The 25,892-nt window shown below is 41.6% G+C and overlaps 1 protein-coding gene across 9 annotated transcripts in view; it reads left to right on the top strand.

The window, feature by feature from the left end:
• Window positions 1–24,066, top strand: part of LOC149030285 (Plastid-lipid associated protein PAP / fibrillin family protein) — a 50,963-nt gene extending 26,897 nt beyond the window's left edge. Inside the window, exons 6-9 of one of the 9 annotated variants that reach the window (XM_089142557.1) lie at window positions 3,241–3,276; window positions 6,991–7,077; window positions 22,427–22,482; window positions 22,572–24,064. In XM_089142557.1, coding sequence (XP_088998683.1) covers window positions 3,241–3,276; window positions 6,991–7,077; window positions 22,427–22,482; window positions 22,572–22,686 — 294 coding nt within the window. In that variant the 3' untranslated portion in view covers window positions 22,687–24,064. Of the gene's footprint in view, window positions 1–3,237; window positions 3,277–6,990; window positions 7,078–22,426; window positions 22,483–22,571 lie in introns of all 9 variants that reach the window. The other 8 variants (XM_089142555.1, XM_089142556.1, XM_089142558.1 and 5 more) reach the window with 8 other exon arrangements.
• Window positions 24,067–25,892: the final 1,826 nt, after the last annotated feature.

Genomic DNA, 25,892 nt, shown 5'->3' with positions numbered 1-25,892 from the left:
AGTATAACCTCTGTGATCCATCCTTGCACCCTCTCTTTACCAGAAAATGTGGATAATCCAGACTCTATATCCCTTCCCTCGAATCATAGTCGTGCTCTAATTCTAGTTGATAGGAACCCAGGTAATGGTCCTTGCTATGAGGTCTTCCTTCTAGTACCAAATTCTTCTGCAGCTCAAGAATACACCATTCCACCCACACACACAGACTTTAACTGCTTCAGTAATGAATCAAGCAACTTCAGTAATGAATCAAGCAACCATAGAGAATATATTGAATAATAACTGATTAGTGGAAATGCACTCTGATTGATATTAATAATACAAAACCAGAGTCCAACTACTCTTAACCTTAGTCCATGGGTGCTGCCATTATAGAAACTTCCTCAACCAAAGGTTTCCCCTCACCTATAAGCTATGGTTTCCCCTTACACAAAAATTCTCCTCCCCTACATAGTCCCTCTCTTCCCTTAATAAGCCCCAGCCCAATCCTAGCACGATCTTAATATATTAATTTCCATGTTTGGACCGAACAATCTAATTCCCCTATTTGGAATCGAACACCTACAAGTCCCTTGTACTCTACTCCTATAATGTGCGCCCCTCAATTTTGGTGTCCTAACAGTCTTATTGGTCCTCTCATCACTCAAGGGACAAGGTTGGTGGTGGTGTGCCCCGGTAGTTGCCCACCCTCACTCAAGTTATCATTAGTTTCAAGTGGTTATTTTTCAAGGCCATAATATAGGAACTTGCTAGATCAACGATGAGATCTTGCGAGATATCTCGCTTTTCTGGAATATTGAGATGAGTTAAAAGGCAAAAAAAAGAAGAGTAGGATATCTTGGTCTTGAGACCTTGACCTAAGATCTGGTCGAACTAAGATCTTGACCTAACTTGAAACAAACCTAGGTACAAAAGCCCCTTTTGCAATCGAGTTGGGATATCTTGACTCGATCTCATGAGATAGAGGGGTTCCGTCAGTTTTATTTAGCCTAATTCTCGGTTGAAGCAGCTGCGGGAGGGGATCACTAGCATTTCAACACATTTTAGTAGGTTCTACTCATTTCCAAGCTAATCTACAGGAAGGCAAATGCTCCCAAGTCTAGTGATGTAATCCATTTTAGGGTTTCACTTAGTGTAGCAGTTTCCAACTTGGGCTTTGAAGTGGAACTACCTTTATACTGTTTCTTTCATGTATCTGAGGGCACCATTGTGTTCAGAAGGCCTAATAGGTTGGGTAGCATGTTTCTGCGCCAAGTTACTCACAATCTTGCTCGAGTTGGAGCCTCAAGGTGAAGAGAAAGTATTCTACCAAGATCTCGAGTCAACTCAGTATTTTGGGATGGTGAGAGAGGGGGACACTAATACAATGTGAAGCTCCAAAGGCATCCTTTGTACCCTAAATCTACTGCCATTCAGGCTGGGTAGGGTTGATGTTATTTTGGGTATCAATGGCTTTCCACCTTGGGGTAGGTTCGAAGCAACTGGTGACATCACACCATGAATTTTGAGTGGTAGGGCCAGATAGTAAAGCTTAACGGGGATCAGCATTGCTGCGGATGGAGACCTCAGTGAAAAGCCTTTGGAAAACACTCCGGACAGGCGAGGAAGGATTTTGGTTATCCACTTGTGATGTAACAAGCAAACCTCCGACAGCAGAGGCTACTGCACTCTGCAACCCCTAGTTGAGGAATTCCACCTAGACATAGTTGGAATCCAGAGTATGGTGGACTGGCCTGAACCTCGAAACCCAAGAGCATTGAGTGAATTCCTAGGCCTTTATGTGTATTATCAGAAATTTGTGAATGGATATGGGAAGATAGCAGAACCTTTAACTCAGTTATTGAGAAAAGACCCATTCCATTGGAGCGAAGAATCTGCCAACGGTTTTGAACTTTGAAGCACTAAAGAAGGCCATGACCAGAATGCCTGTTCTCATTCAAGACGGCCATCCAATCGCAGATTGAAGGCAAGTTTTGTCCACTAGGGCACAAACCAAGTCTGTCTACGAAAAGGAGTTGATGGCCATTGTTGTAGCTCTACAAAAATGGACACATTATCTAATGGGGCAACACTTCGAAGTAAGAACCGAGCAGAAAAGTCTCAAATTTCTTGGAACAGCAGGTCTTAGTAGAGGAACAGCAAAAGTGGGTTCTTAAGTTGCTTGGTTATGATCTTGAAGTTCTATAACCAGGGGGAAAGAACTGTGCGGTAGAATGCTTTGTCAAGGCAGAAAAAGTGAGTGATTCAACTCTCTCCAATCTTTGCAGCCTTATGGCAAGATGGAGAATGGATAGATTCTGAAGTGAGCAAGAACGATCGTTACAAACCTATCATACAAGGGCTGATATAGGGTTCAGTAGTGTACTTGAGTTACCAGCTCTGTAACAGTAGGGTGCAAGTTTGGCCCTGGCGGGCCTTGACCCGCCCTAAGCTTGCCTTGAGCTAGAATAGGGCTTGGGATTACTCTTTGGCTTGCCAGACGTGTCTCAACCTGTCCTTGATTTTTTGCCCTGATTTTTGCCTTGATCCTGGCCTTGATCCTGACCTTGATTTTGGCCGTAATCTTAACCTTAATTTTGGCCCTATTCTTGACACTAATTTTGTCTTTAATCTTGACCCTGATCCCGTCCTTGATTTTTACCTTGATCTTCATATTAACCTAGCCTTAATTTTGACCTTAAGTCATTTTTATGAGTTCATTTTTTATATTATTTTTTAGGGTAATTTTTATTTGGACCCCTTGAAGTTCAACCTAATTCATTTTTAGTTCCCAAAAATATTGACATCTTTCATTTGCTTCCAATGTGGTGTCTCAAAATAAAATTGTCAAGGATAGATAACTATGTTTGTAACTAGAATACCATTTTTTTAACTACAAAAAATATACCTTTTTTTTTTTGGTTAAAGTTTTGAATAGGGATATTAATTTATTGAACAATTGTGAATGAAAACATACTTACCTATGGCTTAACTTTGAAGATAAACTTTTCATTTTATTATATCCCTTCTAATGTTTCTAAATTTACAATGAAGATAAACTTTTCATTTTATTATTTCCCTTTTGATGTTTCTAAATTTACAAAAAGAGCTTCTGTGTGACCACCTCTACTATCAACTTGGATTTTCAAATCTTTCCAAATTTAATTCCAATTCTTCTCTGATTCTCTCTACTTGTTCTCTATCAGATCCCTTGAGTTTATTTATTTATTATTTTTTGTCTTTTGACTTGTTTATAAGGAGATTCAAGGGTTGGATTTCTTCCTCCTAATTCTTCAGGTTTGTCATCTCTATCTAATAGGTGTTTCATGCAAACATAAACACTAGTTTTTTATTATTTTGAATTGTGTGGTAGAGCTCTCAAATCATTAGTTTTCATCATGTTGGGTTTTGCTGCTTACCTTTTAAAGTTATTTATTATGCCTTTTCCAACACCTTAGAAAGGGAGCCTTTTATTTGAAGTGAATCGACGTCTGATGCTTGATCTCAATGAATTAGGAACATGGACAAGATTATTAGGCCAATCAGGGCCAATTAGGGCAAGGGCCAGGGCCAACCCATCCCGACGTGGCTCAATCTGGGACAATTAGGGTGGGAATGGGCTTGGCTTGGCCTTGTAGGGCTTAGGGTCAGGAACAATAATCCTTGGCTCTGAATTAGGGTCAAGGCAGGAAGGGGCTTAGATTAGAATATATAGGGCTGGGCTTGGGATTGCAAAAGCCTGGCCTAGCCCGGCCCTGTTGCAGCCCTATGTAATAGACTTTGTACTACAAGAATAGACTAGTCCTAACTGAGACATCCACACTCATGCCAACTCTGCTTGCTGAATTCCATTGTACCCCATTTATAGGCCATTCAGCCTTTCTACAAACACAAAAGCAACTTGCTGCAGTTGTGTATTGGGTTGGCATGAAAGCTGCTGTCAAGAACTAATGAACTGTGTAGCTGGTTGTGACACTTGTCAGCAAAGTAAGCATCAAGCAGTGAGTTCTGCTCGACTACTCAGCCACTGCTGATTCCGGAGTGAATTTGGGAGGATATCAGCCTGGACTTCATTGGAGGGCTCCCAAAACATGGGGGGCGGGGCACAGTGTTTGGTCTAGTCGACCATCTCACCAACTATGCTCATTTCATGGTGCTTACTCACCCATTCATGGCCAAAGAGTTTGTGCTAGTCTTCAGCAAAGAGACAGACTGCTTACATGGCATCCCGCTCTCCATTGTCTCAGAGACAACATCTTTCTCAGCAACTTTTGGTCTGAACTATTCAAATTACCTGGATAACACTGAAGTACAGCAGCACTTATCATCCCCAAACCATAGTTGTCACAGCGATGAGGCGATACAAGGCAGTTTAGGCGGTGAGGCGACAAGACGCCCTCCGAGGCGCTTTTGAGACGGTCAAGGCATTTTAAGTGAAATTTTCATGCACATAAAAAACACTCTAGTTCATCATAAATATAGCATATCTTACATAATAAAAGAACTAACATTAGGCTACTAGTCATCCAACATACCACAAACAAATCAAGTCAAAGTCACTGTACATATAGTAATTAAAGAGCAGCGTACATCTGAACTTACTTTGATCCCTGGTAACACAGATTTTGAGCTCTTATTGCATAGTGGACCAGTGGCATGGGGATGGATTTGCAGTGCGGCAGAGTAAAAGCAAAGACCAGCTTCAATATATTTCACATCCATGGCTAGCTGGGCTGCAGCCAGCATTTATAAAACCAAAGTTAGGCTAATCGTTATCAGGAAAGGAATGTAGTTGAGGGAATGAATGCAGTAGAAGAGAAACAGAAAATATTCGAGGCTCCATTAGAAGAGGGGAAAAAAACTGCTGGAGAGTTTACAAAGAGAAAAAAGTGTCGCTGGAGAAGAGAGTAGAAAGTATCACCTGAGAGTTGCCGCTGCAAGGGACGAAAGTGTTCGGTTTTGTAAAACCGTAACAGAGTTTTGAAAAGAAGAGAGAGAGAGAGAGAGAGATCTTCGCCGCCGGAAAATATAGTCGAGAAAGAATCGCCGCAGAGTTGCCGATGCAACCTGCAAGTTGCCACTGCGAGTGATGAAGGTGTTCATTTTGTAACACAGCAATGGAGTTAAAAAAAAAAAAAAAAAACAAAAAAATTCACCAGAGAGAGACAAAACTTCGCCGGAGAAGAGAATCAAGAAAGAATCATAGGAGAAAAGAATCAATCGCCGGAGAGTTGCCATTCCGCTGCAAGGTTTCCATTTTGTTGCCTTTGTAACAAAGAGAGTCAGTTTTTGCTTTTCTTAAAGAAGAAGAAGAAGAAGACAATAGTTGCCAGAGTGAGTCGAATGACATAACTTCGTTCTTCGCCAGAGAGAGAGAGTTCAGTGAGAAGAAGAGAGTTTAATACGGTTGCTGCAAGTCGCTGATGGTCACTGCTTGAGAGAAAAGTTCGAAACATGCTCTGGTCTGGTGTTGCGATTTGCGAATAGCCTTAGGTTAATCTCTATAGTTTTTTTCTTCTAATGTAATATGTTGATCCCATGTTGCATCGGTGTAAATTTAATAATAGTTCCAACCAATAGGAATTTTCAAATCAGAATCTAATGCTCTATGCCAACTGCCTTACGGAGATTCCATAAGGGGAGGCTCGCCTCACCTCTTCTAGGGGCACCTTCACGCCTAGGTGACGCCTTAATAACTATGCCCCAAACTGATGGGCAGACAAAAAATGTTAACAGAAGCCTTGAAATGTACCTCTGGCGTTTCTGCAATCGGCAGCTGAAGGATTGGCATAAATTGGCTTGCTTGGGCTGAGTTGTGGTACAGTACCACTTTCCGAGGAGCAGCAAAGATGACACCCTCTCAAGCGGTGTATAGACGGGAACCACCACACCAACTTTAGTGGGATTACCAGCAGTTCGAAGGTTGAAGAATTTGATGAGTACCTCAAGAAGCGCGATTGCGTGGTAGATGAGCTGAAAGCAAACTTACTTGTGGCATAGAATTGAATGCTCGCAATGACTGATACCCGCTGCCAAGATATTCAATTTTCAGTAGAAGATGAAGTATTCTTACGGCTTCAACCCTGTTGATTTCCAAAGCTGGCTAAGCGACACAATGAGAAGCTCAGCCCCAGGTACTATGACCCATTTCTGGTGCTGGAGCATGTTGGACAGGTTGCTTATGGGCTCCAACTACCTTCCAACTCGCGTGTCCTTCTAGTGTTCCATGTTTTGCAGCTGAAGAAGGTTGTTGGGAGCCAAGTTCTTCCACAGCCCCTACATGTTTACCTAGCTGACGATTTGAAACTTCACTTGAAACCTGAGGAGCTGCTGAATTTTCGATACTCTCCAGCCAGGAGGGTTGCTCAAACAGAAGTCACTGCCATCATTTGAAAATACTTGGGAAGATTTTTACAACATCCTTTTTCCAGCATTCCACCTTGGAGGACAAGGTGAGACTCAAAGGAGGAGCCGAGGAGGTATTGTTAGGTCCCTGGTTACTCAAGACTACACCAAGAAGAACCGAATCAGGGGCATTAGGAGTTAATGTTCAGTCAGTTATGGAATCAGTTGGGAGTTAGTTATTGGTGATTGTTTTGTTGCCAGAAGAGAGGATGGGAGGGTTATCGAAGAGTTATATTGGGTTTGGGCAACTAGACTTGCAAGAGAGTGCTGGCCTCTCATATCCAGGTTGTTGTTTACTTGGTTTAATATGTATTTGCTGTTATGTACTGTTATTGACTGATCTAAAACCATTCTGTGTGAACCACAGAAGAAGACCTCATTGCTGTAATTGGGTTCCTAACACTTTCTTTCACTCCTCTCTTCCACACACCCCCCCCCCCCCCAAAAAAAATAATAATAATAAAAAAATAAAAAAATACCACCCATCTGAATCAGCCTCCTCTGGATCCATGTAGCAAACTCCAATAGTTGGCATAATAATATGGTGATAGTGGTAGTGGTATTTCTGGGGACTTGGTATGCACAACTGCATTTTCTGTTTGGCAGGTAGCGATTCAAAATATTAACATCAGTGAGGAGCTGCAAGCTGTGATAGCTCCAGCAATCCTACCACGAACTTTTCAAAGTCTGCAGGTACATCAAGAACCCAAATCCCACCCAACCCCCATTTAGAATTCCTTGGGTATCTTTATGAATGATACTTGTCTAGCTGCTTATTGGATTTGATTTTTCCCCCCTTTTTTTTGGGGCTGGTCGTTGGCCACTGGTGGGGGGGGGTTGGAGGGAAGGGAAGAAATTGATGAAATAGGAATTGAAGTGTTTGATTCTTCTGTTTATTAGTCAGAACTTTACAATCAATATATACACAGCTGCTATCTATGAAATAGGAAAGAAGCTATACAGCTGCCATCTACAGAATAGGAAGATATCCTATACAGCTACTATCTACAGAATAGGAAAAAATATCCTACCTAGAAGATTAGAATAAATGAGAAATCTACCTAGAATAGAAGATTGCAATAAATGAGTAATCTATCTAGAATAGAAAAATACAATAAGAAAAATACCTATAATAGAATATTACAATCTGATCTACTTAGATTAAAGATACTAATAAAATATTATGATATGATTCTAAGATTTTCCACACTTCCCCTCAAGCTGGTGAATAGGCATTCTCCATTCCCAGCTTGGATATGCATTTTTGAAAGGCTGAGCTGCTCAATCCTTTAGTAATTACATCAGCAAGTTGACTATTTGTAGACACATACGGCGTACAAATCAATCCGCTATCCAACTTCTCTTTGATGAAGTGTTTGTCAATCTCAATGTGCTTGGTTCGGTCATGTTGAACAGGGTTATGTGCTATACTGATTGCTGATTTGTTGTCACAGTAGAGTCTCATTGGTTCAACCCATTCAACCTTTAGGTCTTCTAAGATAATCTTCAACCAAAGTAATTCACATATTCCTTGAGCCATTGCACGAAATTCGGCTTCTGCACTTGACCGGGCCACAACATTCTGCTTCTTGCTCCTCTATGTCACAAGATCGCCACCAAGAAAGGTGCAATTTCTTGTGGTTGACCTTCTATCTACTGCTGAACCTGCATAATCAACATCAATGTATGCTTCTAGTATCATTCATTTATTCCTTTTAAATAATAGGCCTCTCCCTGGCGTCCCTTTTAAATATTGTAGCACACGGTGAGCTACATGCAAGTGAATTTCCTTTGGACTGTGCATGATTACACTAACTACATATGCTATGTCTGGCCTTGTGTGAGACAAGTACATTAGTCTTCCTACTAGTCTTTGATACATCTCTCGGTCCATAACAACATCTTCTGATTCCCAAGTTTACTGTTGGGATCTATTGGAGTGCTTGCTGGTTTACACGCGGCCATTCCTGTTTCTTTAAGAAGACCAGTGATATACTTTTGTTGAGAGATGAAAATGCCTTGTTGAGAGTGAGCAACTTCAATGCCAAGGAAGTATTTTAATCTTCCTAAAGCCTTGATCTCAAATTCCTTAGCCAAGCATTGAGTCAAATTTTGTTTCTCTTTTTCTTCATTTCCTGTCACTATTATGTCATCAACATACACAAGTAGTGCCGTGGCTCCCCCTGATGATGAGTGCTTGATGAACAATGTATGGTCTCCTTGACTTTGCTTGTAACCCATACTAATCATGACTTTAGTAAATCTACCAAACCATGCCTGCGTGACTGTTTGAGTCCATATAAGGCCTTTTTTAACTTGCATACAATATTAGCAGCTAAATCCTTCTCATAACCTGGTGGAACCTCCATGTAAATTTCTTCCTTTAGTTCACCATGCAAGAATGCATTTTTAACATCAAACTGTTGCAAGTCCCAACCATAATTTGCCGCCAAGGATAGTAAGATTCTAACAGTATTCATTTTTGCAATTGGAGCAAATGTTTCAAGGTAGTCAATCCCGTAAGTCTGGGTGTAGCCCTTGGCTACCAACCTTGCTTTGTACCTTTCTAAAGACCCATATGCTCGATACTTCAATGTATAGACCCATTTGCACCCCACAGGTTTCTTCCCTTCTGGTAACCTTACAAGTTCCCAGGTTCCATTGCTTTCTAATGCTTCCATCTCCACATTCATAGCTTGCTTCCACTCCTTATTGGATAAAGACTCAGATAAGGTGTTAGGAATGGCAATGGTGTTAAAACTTACCAGAAAGGCTCTATGAGATGGGGAAAAATGTTTAAAGGACAAGAATTGGTAAGAGGGTACATGGGTTTCGTTGTGCATTCTCTAGTGCTTTTCCTAATGGCAATAGGAAGGTCTAGTTCATTACTATATGTGGGCACATCAAATTTGGTTTGTAGTGAAGGATTAGTCATTTGTACCTTATTTCCAGAATTTGGATTGGAGTCTTGAACTTGCACTGATTCTGGAACAAGATTCTTCTTCCTTGAGAACACCTTTCCTTTGCGAAATCTCACATGCTCAATATCAGAAATAGGCTTTTTCATTTCAAAGTTTGACATATGTTCATGTTGTTCACAATTTGACACGGGTGAGTCTGACACAAGTTTTGGTTGTTCACAGTTTGACTCAGGTGACATAATGAAGTATTTGGGAGTGAATTCTAAGTCAATTAAGGAATTCCCATTCTTATCTTCCATTATTGAATGCTCCCCCTGAAGATGAGGTGTGGAAAAATAAAACTTATGTTCATGAAAAGTGACATCAATGGAAATGTAGAACCTTTTTGAAGGAGGGTGATAGCACTTATAGCCCTTTTGAGTGGAGGAATATCCTATAAATAAACATTTGAGTGCTCTAGGATCTAATTTACCCCGATGTGGTCCATGAATATTAACAAATGAGACACATCCAAAAATTCGAGGAACAAGGTTATTTGTCGTTTGTAGGTTTGGGTAGAACTGGGAAAGGACATCCATTGGACTCTCGAAGGCAGCTGATTTATGAGAGGAGTTGCTGTGAGGATTGCTTCCCCCCAAAATGACTTAGGCACATTGTATTGGAATAGGGAGGCTCTAGTTACATCAAGAAGGTGGCCATTTTTCCGTTCAGCTACTCCGTTTTGTTGTGGGGTATCAACGCACGATGACTCATTTATAATTCCCTCCCTTTGAAAGAATGGAGTTAGAATTTGATTGAAAGTCTCTGGCATTATCAGATCTAAATCTTTTTATACTAACTTCAAATTGGTTTTTAACCATGAAATGGAAGTTGGGAAGAACACAACTAACGTTGGATTTGTTTTTGAGTTGAAAAATCCATGAGACACGAGTGCAATCATCAATGAATGACACGAACCACCTAGCCCCAGACACATTAGGAACTCTAGAAGGACCCCAAATATCACTATGAATGAGATAAAAGGGGATGGAACTTCTTTTCTTGCTTAAAGGAAGTGGTACACGCTTGTGTTTAGCAAGCTCACACACATGACACATCACAATGAAACTCATCAACATGTATGCCTTGAAACAAAGAAGGAAACAAAAGACTGATTACCCTAAAGGAAGGATGTCCAAGTCTGTGATGGTAAAGCAAGATTTTTTCCTTATTGGTTTGAGAAGGACTTCCATTAGTAGCATGTGATTGGCTTGGTGCCTCAAGGTAGTAGAGTCCATCCCTTTCTCTAGCATGTCCAATCATCCTCCCCGAATCCTTGTCCTGAAATACACAATGACTATGGTGAAAGACTACAGTACAATGTAAATTTTGCGTGAGTTTCTTCATAGAAACAAGATTTGTAGATAGTCTAGGAACATGTAGGACATTTTTCAAGGTGAGGGATGAGTTGAGCTCAATATTTCCAGTTCCAGCCACAGTAGTTAACGAGCCATCAGCAGTAGCTATCTTCCTAGTACTTGGATAGGGAGAATATGTGATGAAAAGATTTGGTGGGTGTGTCATGTGGTCAGTTGCACCTGAATCTATGATCTAGGGGCTTGTAAGAGAATTACTAGAGACATTTAATCCAATAGAAAGTGGAAACTCACCTGAATATGCCAAAGAACATGTACCTGGTTTTTGTTAAGGTTGCTCAAAAGAGTTTTTACACGTTCTATGTCCTCTCCGATTAAGGCTAGCAACCTCTTTATTAGTGGCTTCAGGTTGCTGTGCAGATGTAACATGAGCCTGACCATAATTTCCAGATTGCTCTCCTTTGTGCCCCCACTCTCGGCTAAGAGGTTTACCATGAAGTTTCCAGCATCTTTCCCGTGTGAGACGAGCTTTCTAGCAGTAGGTACACCATAGATTGTCTTTGTTTTGCTGTTTGGATTGCTCAGTTTTTTCACTTTCAGCAGCAAATGCCTTGTCTGTTGTGGGAGTTGAATGCTCTCCTCCGTGAGATACCATTGCTGAACTATCAACAATTGTAGGCTCTAACATCAGTCGTCTTCTGCTCTCTTCCCCTCGAACCAATGCTACAACTTCATTGATACATGACACATCTGGTTTTCCGAGAATCTGAACCCTTATTTGGTCAAACTCAGGATTTAACCCTACCAAAAAATCATAGACTCTATCTTGCTCAATATATTGCTTTACTACTACAGCATCCTCAGAGCACTTCGTCTTGATGATTCGGTAATGATCCAACTCTTGCCACAAAGCTTTCAGCTGGTTGGCATATTCTGTAACTGTCTTGTTTCCTTGTTTGGCTGCTACTATTTTAACCTTGACCTCATAGACTTGGGCCGCATCTCTTGCCTTAAAATACATCTGTTGGATAGCCTCCCAGATGTCTTTGGCAGTAGCCAAGAGCATGCATGTATCACTAATTTCTGGAATCATAGAATTCCATATCCATGCCATAATCATAGAATCTTCTTCGTCCCATGCTTCATATTTTAGATCTCCTGGTTTCGGTCCATCTCCAATCAGGTGGCTCATCTTTCCTTTGCCCTTCAGAATGGTCCAAATGAGTTGAGACCATTTTAAATAATTTCTTCCATCAAGCTTGCAGGCAGATTGAATATTCTGCAATTTTCCATTCTGCAGATTTTTGGTTGTCTGATCAAATACAATCCCGGAAGTAACCTCTCTTGGTCCTGACATACTCTTTGTAGGTGCTTAAAAATAGTATGTGAAATAGTAACCAAAGATGCAGTAGAACGACTGACAAGACGGAGAAAGAAAAAAATCTGTTTTTCAGGTAAGGAAAAAAAAACAGAACAGAGCTGAATAAAGAATGGCGATAAAGGCCAAAGGAAGAATAATCTATGTGTGGCGGAAACACCAGAGATTAAAGGCAATGAAGGCCTGAAAGCTGGACAACAATCCCAAGATTGGTTGGCTCTGATGCCATGACAAAATAGGAATTGAAGTGTTTGATTCTTTTGTTTATTATTCAGAACTTTATAATCAAAATATACACAGCTGCTATCTATGAAATAGGAAAGAAGCTATACAGCTGCCATCTACGGAATAGGAAGATATCCTATACAGCTACTATCTATAGAATAGGAAAAAATATCCTATCTAGAAGATTAGAATAAATGATAAATCTAACTAGAATAGAAGATTAGAATAAATGAGAAATCTACCTAGAATAGAAGATTGCAATAAATGAGTAATCTACCTAGAATAGAAAAATACAATAAGAAAAAAACCTATAATAGAATATTACAATCTGATCTACTTAGATTAAAGATACTAATAAAATATTATGATATGATTCTAAGATTTTCCACAGAAATGGTCATTAATATTCTACAATTGAAAAAAGTCAACAACATAGCTTAAGTTGCTTTGGTCTTGCTTATTGTTTATGTGAGTTCTCATCGTTGGGATTGTGTTGTTTGGTATTTTTGGATGTTTATATTTTCAAATGCTAGTTTTCGATGATTCAAAAATCCTGAGGACCAATAAGTCAGAATGGTTGAGGTTGATCTATAGGTTGGAGTTTTCTGTTATTTTTTTTTTGGGAGGATGGGTTATTAAAAGAGCAAAGAGCGTAGATACAAACTTCTTTTTCACCCAAACACGCTAGTTACATGCTCAGAAGTCAGAAAGGGAGTCTTGGCATGGCCCTATTCATATGTGGTTCAGATAATCATGCATGCTCTTGTTCACAAGCAAAGTCCTTGGGGGATTATTATATATATAACTACTTCAGATGATTAGAAGATCTGACCAGCAGGGACAATGATAATGAGAAGCAAAGAGGGGAGAGGGAGCAGAAGATGAAGGAGAGAAAGGGGGGAGAGAGATCTTGTGTGTAGAGGCTCTCCCCTATGTACTTTATTTATAATATAGAACTCAAGTACAACTAAAAGGAAAAATGCATAATGCATAGAATCTCCGAAATCTACTATAAAGGAAACTATCCTAGGGAGATTACATGTCAATCTAGCAACAAGAGTAATAAAAGGTAACCGAAATAGAAAGTCACCTCGCACTATACTAGGTAACTCCTACATTGCACAGGGCCAAGATTATCCACAATAATCTTGGCCATGCTAAGATAATATTGTCAGCAGCCCCCCTCAAGCTGGAGCATATAAATCTCCCATGCCTAGTGTGCAACATCCATCCTTGAACTCTGGCCTAAAGCGTGACTTGGTAAAGATGTCTCCTAGTTACTCAGTAGTAGAAAAAAGGAGTACCAATCTTCTTATTCAAAACAGCATCTTGAACAAGGGATTCCTCTTCCTCAGCAGGATCGAAGGCTTCAACTAGAGATTGAAGACAAGAGAGATTAGAGCAACAAGAGGAGATAAGGAAGGTAAATGTTGCCAAAGGAAGCAGAATTCCAAGCCTTGAGAGCGATCTTGGACTGACGAAGCTTCTTAGCAAAGGCAATGAGGGGGAGGGAGTGGCAATGAACCGGCTTCTTCCAAGCAACCAGTACAGTAGGTAGAAAGGATAGATTGGAGATCTACATGTCAAAGAATTTGGAAGGCTCAGGGCTAAAGGAGGAGGGAGGGATGTGAAGGAGGAAAGGTGATGTGAACCAATTCCAGGGCTAGGGTTTCTAAGAGGAACCTATGGTTGGTTACAATTTTAATAGAAGGGATATGGGTTGGGATAATTGGGTAAATAGGTAAAAGCAGGGTATTATCAATCTTTGTGGGATGGACCAGAATAATGGGAAAAAGGTAACCAAGATGAAGATCTAAATATGAGATATCTTGGAAAAGAGAATAATTAGGGAATGATCAATGTGGGATGGATCTTGAGGAATCTTCTTTGTATCCTTCTTTCCTCTTTTATTTTTTTATTTTTTTTTGGGGGGGGGGGGGGGGGGGGGTTCTTTTTCTGCTTTTTCTTTTCTGTTTCAGGTCTGCCGCAATTCAGAGAGGGGAGGGAAAGAGAATCTGAGAGAGAGAGAGAGAGAGAGGAGGGGGTAGGGGTTGCCGCAAGATCTGGAGAGGGGCTGGGGAGGGTTGCATGGGATAAGGAAAGGGGATATAGGGGAATCACAGGGGCTGGGGACTGCTGCTGTGTTGTGGCAGCAAGGGGGAGGGCCTGCTAGGGTTGCACAGAATAGTGGAGGGGCAGGGAGGGGTTAAGGATGTTTCTAGGGATGAGGGAGGGGGGCCAGGATGTCTAGGGTTGGGGGAGGTGGTTGCCAATTCACGGCAGCAAGGGGAAGGCGAGGGGTTAGGGCTCTTCTAGGGCTTGCGATAGGGTAGGGAGCTGAGAGCAGGGGGTGGGGATGTTGTAATTGTTAAGGCTGCTGTGGTTGTCAGTGGCTGCTGGAAATTGTTGAAGTCTGTAGAGAGTTGCAAAAAACTTGAAAAAGCTTGAAGGAGGGTGCTGAATGTTGTGAAGAACTTACCGAAATCCACCATGGCCCCGTCAACAGGAACCATGGTCCTCAATAACTTTTCATTCAGTAATCAGACTTAACTTACAAAGAAAGAGTAGGCCTTAAATTATAGCCTACTAAAAAGAACTCAACGCTAAGTGGGGTTCCTTTATAGATTAGGATCCCACCACAATAATCACAACCATTTATCTATGGGTCCCCAATGGACACAAGCTGAAATAAAAGTTTAAATAATTTAAAACTCTAATAAGCACATGCTAAATTCTGTTTGATTAAAATTCTAATTTACGTGTGCTAGAGTTTAAAAGAACTTAGGACTCAACTACTAACTCAAATCAAGACTTGTTAACCAAAACGGACTCTAGATCTAAATTCGAATTAAATCCCAGCAACTAATTAGGGCTGAAAAATGCGCAAAATACCCCTCCCCAGCCTAGGGAGGCTTCTTAGGGGGCTGAAGGCTATGCACTTTTAGTTGGATCTGCAGTTGTGCCAAGTGAGGAGATTGCCGGACCAAGCAGGTTATTGATGGAGATATCCTCCAGGCAATTATTAAAAGCATTGACAGCTGGGTCATCTAAGGAATTGACTCCAAGCTTCTTATGGCCAGATCTAACCACATTGAAGTCACCCCCAATGCTCCCAAGGAAGAGAGCTGACGGAGGAGGAGAGGGAAGAGAGGTCGTCCCATAGCAGGAGACTATTGGGAGGGTGATTGAGGGCATAGACAATTTTGAGATGGAAGGGGGAAGTGGAGGAAGAGAGAGAGACGAGGAGATGGATGAATTGGGAAGAGGAGTTGGAGGAGGGAATTTGCAATTTGGAGGGGACCCAAGGAATCCAAATGCAACAATTGGGGTAATGGTTGTAATTGGTGATGAGGCACCAAGAGGGGGCTAAAGAGGCGATATAGTGGGCTTTGTCTTGGTGGACATGGGTTTTAGAAGAGCGCAAAAAGAAGCCTTAGAGGAGTGAAGGGCTGCTTGTTTGGCAAGGGAGCCAAGGCCCCTAACATTCTAAATGGGAATGTGGTTAGACATGGAAAGGATTAGGGGGGCGCTACTTTAGCGGACATGGGAACCATGCATCCCATACATGAAGGTGTGAGGGCTCTGGGCATTAAGAGGAGGAAGAATTGGGAATTCAACTCCCCGAGAAAGGGGAGCCAAGGTGTGAGCTTCACTTGAGTGGTCAGAGAGCGGGGAGGGAGTTTCAAAGATATTGGGATTTATGGGGGAGATAGACTCAAGGGGGGGGGGGGAGAGGGGACAAAGTAGGGGGAGGGCTGAGGTTAGGGTGTGGGAAGTTTCAAAGGTGGGTTGAAAAGAGGCTGGTTCAATATGGTTGGGTAGTTAGGTCAGGTTGAAAGATGTGCGAGTTGGTTCAAATGTGCATTGGTTTAAACATTGGGAGGGGCTGGTTAATAGGTTAGTGTTGGGTAAGTGGTTGTTTGAGGAGGTGGCGGCCCTAAGAGGGTGGAAGGGTGAAACATGGCTTGCCAAGGGAGAAGGAAAAGCCTAGAAGATGCAATACAAGGGGGGCCGGCGGTTAAGGAAGTCTTATGCGAGGGGTAGAAAGGGTATTGAGATATCATGTCCTAAGGTTAAGTAGAACGAGGAGTCAAAAGGGGAATGGGGCGAGGGCCACCGATAGAAAGGTGGGTTTGTAGTGAAGAGGAAAGGGGAAAGGCCAAGGTTGTAGCAGGGTCAAAAGCCATAAGGGACGGTTGAAGGTGCCAAAATGGAGTACCCTGGTTGCGATAGAGATGCCAGTAGGGAAACGGTGCTCAAATTGGTGATCACAGAAAAAGCAACACTGCAAAGGGTACAGAGCTTGCAAGAGGCAGTACGGTGGTTGCAGATGCCAGGGAAGAGGGGTAGTTGTCCAACGAGGCAACAACACATCACGAGGCGCTAGGGAGCTAAATTTCAGTGGCTATCGATGCAATGCATAGCTGAACCTCTCTGTGCCTTGCGTCAGCAATGATGGTTTCTGGTTTACCACGCGAGGAGTCACAAGGGGGATTTGCAGTTGACTTTAGTGTTGAAACTTCAAGCAAGGAGTCCAGCAAGTGGGGTTGGTTTGCAAGTGTCTGATCCAGCGGGTCAGACATTGGTAGTGAGGTGTTTGGTCCAATAGGGCCTCTGTTAAAGGAGGAGGGAATAAAGCATAAAGGAAGGTCATGGCCGAAGACTTAACAGCGCAAACATTACAGAGGCAACAAGTCTGGCGTGACTTGTTGGAGAAAGAAGGCCACAGTCATCTCCAACATAGAGAGTAGAGGGACCAGTCTTGGAGGTGGGGACTTCGATGCACAAGGAGCATAAGAGCGATGCTGCAATTTCATGGTTTGGATGTCTGAATGAAGGGGTCTTCCTATCACTGAGCCAATTCTGCTAAGGCATTCTCTATTCCAGAATTCAAAGGGGAGTCCAAAGTGGTTCACCCACAAGGGAATGGTTCCGAAGTTGACCTTGTGGAGTGGGGAGCCTCGTTCACATTGCCAGAGAAAGATGGGAATTTGCCTACAAACTATGGAGAACCATCAAGGCATGGGGCTTAGCAACTTCACAGGAGAATTTGAAAACGCTATCCAAAGAAAGGGTTTCTAAACCATTATTAGCCTTCCATTTCTTAGTGTGCGAGGCTTTAACCGTGTGAAAGGAGGGGCAAGGACCAAGGTATTGCCCCCACCAAAGCTTACTGCCAGAGGATGATGCTAGGATGAAGGGCAAATGAGGGGCAGAGGGCAAGGGGGTTGAACCATTGATGGAGGGAGGAGGGATGAAGGTAACGCTTCTGTTGGGAACAAAGGGGGAATCTGGGTTGTTGAATAGGGAATTGCAGGTTCTGATGTTGGCGGAGGAGGAGGATAATGGGGGATTGGGGGGAGAAGGACAAGCGGAAGGGAGGTTTGGAGGTGATCATCAGAGAGGGCTAGAAGGGTTTAATGGCGAAGGGAGCAGGCAGGCAATCATCTCTAGCAAAGGACATTTCTCAAGTCTCAGTATCATAGAATTAGGTAGTCATAAACGGCTCTAATGTTGGCAGAGGAGGATGGTATAGAGATCTTAGTTGTGTTCCTGTACTTGATGAAAGGTGAAAAAGAAGTCAAGTTCTCCAGGAGACATTGGTTCTATTTGGAGTTGCCAGTTTCAAGATTACTTCCCATAAGTAAAATAATAATAATTTTTAACTGAACATTGATTGGACAAGCCACCCACGCCTTCATCTGCCTTGGACATCCATTTGTATCTTCAATAAAATAATGTTAATTAACATGCAAAGCAGTGTATCCCAAAACAGACCTCGAAAAAAAGAAAAAAAAAGTGAAGAAGAAGAGGATAACCACATGCAAGATAAAACTTGGCAGAAACTATTTTCTTCTAGAGATCACTCCATATTGTTGTCTTTATGCAATAAGGAAGACCAATAGAGTCATTAGGTGGACTGCTACTTAGTACAGAATTTTGGCTTTGATGCTATGTTGAGAGTCATTAGGTTAATGCTTAATAAGATAACCAACATCCTCTACGTTAGAAAAATCGGCCAAAGTCACAACACTGTTCACGTGAACAGCAACTTGTGAATAGTAATTCCATTATTTATGTCACATTTCCCATTTCTATTATTAGGTGTTTCTAAAACATTGCTATTATTTCGTTTCTTTTTCCATATGTAATTAGAATAGGCTACTTCCTTTTTGGTATAATGTAAATAACTTATTATATATTGGAACTATGGGGGACTTTAAGCTCTCCCAACACTACAGCTCTAAGCAGTTTTCTTTATCTTCTTCCTCTTCTTTGCGTCTAATCTCTGGTTTATTTGGTAGCAATTTTTCATACTTTATTTATAATAATTGAAAAAAAAACCACCTCATTGTCAATTCTAACACGAATCGGCTATGGGTGGAATCCCACCATTTGTCCTAGTGGGATACTGATGTAACCCAGGTTCTGGGCCAGTCTTCAAGACCCTTTATAACTGAACCAGCAATCAATTACTGAGAAGCTTTGCTTAATTATGGTACCCCCTGGGGAATAGAACTGAGAAAGAGTGGTTATGGGATGGGATTGGAAGCTTTAGGGTTTTATCAATCAACTAGATGGTATAGATTTTGGGTGGTTGGGGTTTTGGGAAAAATGTGGGGAAAGATTTTTAGGAAAATTTGGGTATGTGGCAAAAATTGGTGAGCCTTAGGATCCTTAACTAACTGATTGAAAAAATTAGGGTTTTAACAAAACCCAAGATGGTATAGGATGGATGAAATTAGGGTTTGAGAAAAGGACTTGGGAAAAGTTTAGGATAACAAAAGCCTAGGTGGGTTGGTTAATTGGGGGGAATTAACAATTCAGCTTATGGAATCAATTCAAATGGGATGGGATAAGGGAAAGGGTACTATTTGGCTGGCCGCTAGGGGGGAGGAAAGGATCTTGGAGCTTGCGGTTAGGCTTGGGTTGAATGAGGTGAGAAAAGGGATCGCCTTTAAGGTTCTTGGATGGTTCTTGAATCTTTCTTCCTTCTTTCGTAGCTTTCTTGATCTCCTTCTTTTTCTTTTTCTTTCGTTTCTTTCGTTTCTTTCGTTTCTTTCTTGGAGTTTTGCACTAATTCAAGGAGGAAGACGAATTGCGTAACACAATTGTAGACAAGGGCTTCGATTTCTTAAACTGTTTTTTTTTTTCTAGATGAATAAATAAATATATTAAAGGAGGAAAAGGAATACAAGGACTTTAAGAAGAAGACCGAAAAGAAGAACTAAGACCCCAGGAGACAACAATGAGCCTGTTCCTTAGGGTATCATCAACCGGGCGATGGGGGATAGATGACAATCTAGAAGAAACATCAAAATAGATGGCGTTCAAAATCCTATCTATGGTGCGGGATTTGGAGGTCCATCTGCGAAAATTGCGCTCCCACCAGAGGTGGTGGATGGAGGCACTAAACACTAGCTTACCAATTCGATTGCAAATGGAAGTGCCAGAAAAGTTCCTCGAATGGGGCCAAATGGTGGCTAGGGCTTTTCCCCAGATGGATCTGGAGAAAGGGCAAGAAAAGAAAATGTGCTCTTGGTTTTCCAAACCATTCCAACAAAGGATGCAATTGGGGTTAGTGGGGATGTGGCAGCTAATAAGGAAGGATTGGGTGGGTAGAGCAAGGTTAAGGGCTCTCCAAAGGGTTAGGGAGTGGCAGAGAATGAAGCCTTTGAACCAAACCAGTGGGGGCCAGGGGGTTTGGGGTTGTGGGGTCTGAGGTTCCAGGCAAAGGAAGTGGAGAAGGTTTTGGAGGGGGAAGGGAGCCAAACAGTAAGGTCATTAGGAGAGGTAGAAAGAGGGGGAAAGGGAATCCCAAACCTGTGTGAGAAAGGGGAGGAGGACCGGGGACTAGACGCCATTAGAGATGAAAGTGGAGATGGGGGTGAATTTGGGGATACGGGAATCATAGACAATGCAAGGACCAAAATGGTTAAAGAGAATGCCCATCGGATGCCACGGGTCAAGCCAAAAGGAAGTGGAAAAGCCCGAGGAGATGATGGTAGAAATAGCAGAGATGGCGTGGGGGCATAAGGAGAGGATTTTCCTCCATACCCATAAGGGGTTGGAAGGCACCGAAGCAGTTCAGAAGGAGTCAGACCGAAGAAGGTAAGAATAGACCCACTTAACCCAAATGGAGTCATGCTTTGAGGCAATTTTCCACATGAATTTGAGAAGGCAAGCTAGGTTAATATCAAAGATCCGATGGATACCCAGGCCTCCTTCTGAAGTAGGCCGACAGATGGAGGGCCAACTAATCGGGTGGATGAAGTGGGAGGCTTCCTGTCCTTTCCAAAAGAAGGCACAGAACAAGGATTCCATAGCCTGAATAATTGATTTAGGGATGGAGAATATTCCGCACCAATAGAGATAGGTAGATTGAAGGACGGAACGGATGAGAACCACTCTACCTGCAAAAGACTGAAGCTTTCCCTTCTAGAGTTGAAGCTTTTTACGAATATGATCAAGCATCGGGAGGCAGTGGTGGTGAGTAAGTCTACCAGGAATGAGCGGGAGACCCAAGTAGGTCACATGGAAGGAACCAGGTTTAAAGCTCGAGAGATGGAGAAGGGAATTCCGAATCTGATCGGAGACACTGGAGAGAAAGAGGGTGGATTTATCAAGATCGACACTAAAGCCAGGGAGAGATTCGAATTGAGAGAGAGTCGAGAGATGGTCTGCTTTAGAGGAGATCATCAGCAAAAGCAATATGGGTGAGGTTAAGGGACTTCCACTTGAGGATGGGAGAGATAAGGAGTTGATCAGTTTTTGATTGGAGGATGTGGCAGAGGACTTCCAAAGCTAAAGAGAAGAGGTAAGGGGAGAGAGGGCAACCTTGGCGAATGCCAACTTGGGAAGGGAAAAAATCAGCCGGGGAGCTGTTAGCAATGATGGAGAAATGGGGGGGGGGGGGGAGAGATACAGGTCTCAATCCAATGGATGAATAGGGGACAGAAGCCCACAGAGGAGAGGACATCACTAATGAAGTCCCAGCGAATAGAGTCAAAAGCTTTGTGGAGATCTACCTTAAGGAGCGCAGCCGGGGAATGGGCGGATCTATCAAACATTGTTGTAAGGCTTGGGGAAGAAGATGAGGCTAGAAGTGGGGAATGTAGATGGGGAAGGGGCTGGGGATTAAACTTACTTGAGGGCGATGGGGGCAGATCAGATCTTGGAGAAGAAAACACCTCAACTAGGTCCTCTGCAGGGATTCTTAGCCCTGAAGCACCCATGTGCACTTCCTGGCTGCAACTCTCAATAATTTTATTCATCGAGACTGAATTGAATTACAACCATAGACCTGAATTTATAATCTAATATTGAGACTCCTACTTGGACTCTTTAAAGAAAACCCAATCTGACTTGGGAATCCTATCTGATTTAACAACTTATGAGTCCTCAGTTAATTAAAAGGACTTCTACATAAACTGGGACTCTTAAATAACTTGACTACTAGGTTTCCAAATAACAAAACAAAAGTAGGTAAGGACTCCACAAAATTAGATGGAATTATTACAACTTAATAGGGCTCGAACTAGGTTTGGACACTGACCAAAAGACCCATACAAGGGTTCGGTCCCCTCTGGCAGTGCTGCAAGCTGCTAATGTGCTCAGGCCTTCTTTCGGGCTCTTCTGGGCTGTCTCAGGCTGGTTATATACGTAACTTTGATAGGATAAAATATGCCAAGTGTAACTGAAATAAGGATGCTCAGATGGATGTGTGACAAACTAGGAAGGATCAAATATTATTATAATAAAGCTCATTGGAAGTTTCCCCAATTCAGTATAATCTCTGGGAATGCTGTCTGAGGTGGCATAGTCATGTTTGGAGTAGAATTTAGATGCCGCAGTTTGCAGAAGTGATTTGATTGAGATTAAAGAGCTAGCCAGCCCAAAATGGCCCTAGGAGAAGTGGTGAAGAAAGACACACTTAGCCTAAGGTGTGTTTCAAGTATCAAACCGAATAGAGTTGATTGGAGGGCAAAGATCCATGTAGCTAACCTCATCTAATTGGAATAATGCTGAGTTGTTTATTGTTGTTTTGACATTTTCATTTATCTTATATTTGCAAGGATCCTTGTAACCAACCCGTTTAGTTTGGTAAGGCTGGACGTTGTAATGGGAATTTTCTCATCAAATTTATGAACACCAACCTGCAGATTTTGCAGTTCATTCAGGAATTTAAAGCTCAAGTTCCTTTGAGAAGCTCAGAGAGGTACGGTTGTTTTATCTACTATTATACATGAAGTCCTAAAGAAAAAGGTTTTGTGTACAGAACTTTGAATTGCGTCAATTGAGTCGCAGGCAGTCAGTTGGGGGATTGTATTACCTTTCGTATTTGGATGGTAATATGCTTCTCGGTCGTGCTGTTGGTGGTGGAGGTGTGTTTGTGTTCACCAAAGCTCAACCTTTGACATGATGAAGATCTACCAGGTTCATATCCTTGAGTAGATTTTGAGTTGAATTATAGATGGTGTGTTTTTATTGAGTAAAGTTCAAATATGTTCCACCCAATACAGTTACCTGAGTTGAGGAGTCCACAGCTATTCACTACTTTCGTGCCATGAGTCTTAAAATTGTAAAGAAACTCTATGATCTTTTATTTTTCCCAGCCATTCTTTCAGGTGGTTCACTTCCTGGCTTTCCAGGTGGTGCTTAAAGTACAAGAAGATGTCAGTGTTTACTTGTGCATGTGTGTTAGCGTGCATGTATCATTGTGCGTGAATATTTTGGATCTTCCACCATAAATGATCTTTTGGAATTGGTCGGAAAGAGTGACGAGTGACTTAGCACGGTGAGTCTTTAACGTTTTCAAAGCAGCATATTGCATATAGCAGTTTTTTTTTTTGGTGGGGGCAATAAGCCCCATGCCACAATGAAAAAAATGATTTACTTAGTGTAAATATAGGCCTTCACTAATGTGTGTAGGGATTTGTGGCCTCGAACTTGCTAAGACTGGATGGTGCTTCGGTGTGTACTGGAATGTTTCTTTCCTCTGGGTTGTGATGGGAACAGGTGAATCGGAATTGTTATTTAATGATTGTCTTTCTTGTATTCAGCAATGGCTCAACAGTGCCGGAGGCCTGCTATTGTTATTGTCTAGAACCTGGGGCAATGACTCAGGCGATCCAGGTGAATAACTGTCCGTTTCCGCACCCTTAGCCGCTACACATTGTTCACCAACTTGGCCAAGCAAGCTCTGTATCTATCCTACCTAAGGGTGTCAATCGGTACGGTATTGGTACGGTATCAACTTTGAATACCGAAAACCAGAATCATACCGTACCGAATTTAAATGGTACGATACGGTTTCGGTATTTACAAAAACGGTTCGGTACGGTTTCGGTATTAAATCGGTACGGAAAAACAGTATCTAATGTGGTACAATTTTTGTACAAATGAACTTATTCCACGGTTGTTATTAGTTCATTAAGATCCTAATGAACTTGTGAGCAACCAATCAATAGAATTTGAAATTAACAGAGATAAAGAAGTAAATCTAATTAATGAGACAAAACAAGTAAATTTAAGAAGAAAAGTGAATGATGAAACAAAAAAACTGAAATAGAGAATTAGGGATAGGGTAAAAGTAAAGTGTTTAATTGTAAAATTATAATTTATATCCCTTAATTTTGTTTGGTTTCAATTCGGTGCGGTTTCAGTACATACCGACAGTATGAGTACCTAAAACCAGAACTGTACCAAAGAAATTTGGTTTCGGTACGTCGTAGCGAATTTTGAACAGTATGGTTTTAGACAGTGCGGTTCGATACGGTTAAACGATTTCGGTATGCAATTGACACCCTTAATCCTACCCTCCCGAATCTGTATTTGTTTTGCTTCATATGATATGAATAAAAAAAAAATTCACTAACCAAAATAGAGATGTAGTTTATTTTATTCATTATTATTTATTATTATCTTTTTGGTGGGGGTCAAACAGAATAATTATATTAGGCTCGCTAGGCTGAGCCAGAGGCATTAAAAGACCTGTCTAACATACTCTAGAGAGGCTGAAACTGAAAGTCCTTGCCCCTCTAGCCAGATAATCATCAAAAGTATTGTCTTTGCCTACTAATATGATTTAAGTACACAAAACTCAAAATCGTTTGAAAGTTTCATAACTTCATCTATAATACAGCATGCTGCCCAGTCTAGAGAATGCCCACGACCATTAAAAGCATCTATTGCGAATTTGCAATCGGAATCTACTGATTTTGCTAACACGGTCTCATCTCTGATAGCCTCCATCTCTATTGCAACTGCTGATGTGGCTGGATAATGAGTTGTCTTTGCTGCTTGAAAATCTCCATGAAAGTCTCAGATTATGCACCCACGGCTACGCTTCTTGGTTTGTTGATCCCACGCCCCATCCACAAACACCCATGTGGGATGGGCCAGGATCATTAAAAGTTCAAATCTTGAACTGATAAACCTGAATAAGCATTCAGCACTTGATTATAAAGAACCTCAAAAGATCTAACCGAACCCTCTATAGAAATTTGCTTTCCATCTAACAGAAAGGCATTTCGAGCTGATAATTAAAGTTCAAATCTTAGAACGGCTAAACCTGAATAAGCAGTCAGCACTTCATTATAAAGAACTCAAAAGTTCTAATAGAACCCTCTGAAGAAATTTGCTTTCCATCTAACATGAGGCATTCGAGCTCTCCATGTTACCCAGATTAGAGTACTGCAGATCGAGTTGACAGTTTTGAGATCATTTGTTTGCTTAAATTTGGAGTGAAGAAATCTAATCCAGTCATGTATTGTAGAACCACAAAATTCCCTACCCTTCCAACAGTCTTGTGCATGGAGGCAAAAGGCTAGAGCATAAACAAAGGGGAGATATACTACTCTGTCTATGAAATAGATTCTCACTAGTAGCAATAGTCTCACCAGCAGCCCTCGACACAGTGTTTTATTTTATTTTAAGAATATTAGTGATATTCCAAATCTCTTTCCAGCAGATACACTTGAGCTAGTGCCAGGGGATGGTGACAAGCAACAAGTATGCTGACTTGACTGTGAATTTCCCTTACATGTGTTTGGTCCAGAACCATGAATCTTGAGCTGTTTGAGAAACGACATGGATCATTAAGATTGCATCTATCTCAATCCGGATAAAAAGAGATTCCAACAAGGTTTTATTCCAGTTGCAAATATTCCAATCAATTAAATCACAAGCATGTGTAGGACCATCGGGCACAGGAGAGGAGAGCTGATCACCCCTTTGGTTGGAAGGGAAGGAAGCCAAGGATTTTGGTGAATCAAAGTGGTTTGACATTCCCCATCTTTTTACATAACTCAGAAAAGTAAGTCCCTCCCTATCAGTATGCTTTTCCAACCCCAGGGGACTTACCATAGTAGCCTCAATACTCAAAATATCATGATTCATGAGATATTTTGCAGTCATAACTCTAGCCCAAAGGGTATTAGGATTTGAAATCAGACTCCAACACTGCCCTGCCAACAAGACTTTATTAAAACAGGTCAAGTCCATAAATCTCAGCCTCCCATCTACCTTTCTTTCTTGTGCAAAGTGTTTCCCCATTGACCCAATAAATACCCTTCCCTTGATTGTTCTTCATCCAAAAGTGCCTAATTTTCTGGTGTATCTTGTTTC

Source organism: Hakea prostrata, chromosome 1, assembly GCF_041222555.1.
Source record: "Hakea prostrata isolate BN-2017 chromosome 1, UWA_Hpros_2, whole genome shotgun sequence".
NCBI lineage: Eukaryota > Viridiplantae > Streptophyta > Magnoliopsida > Proteales > Proteaceae > Hakea > Hakea prostrata.
The sequence above is the reverse complement of the archived record's forward strand: the minus strand, read 5'-3'. Positions and strand labels throughout refer to the sequence as shown.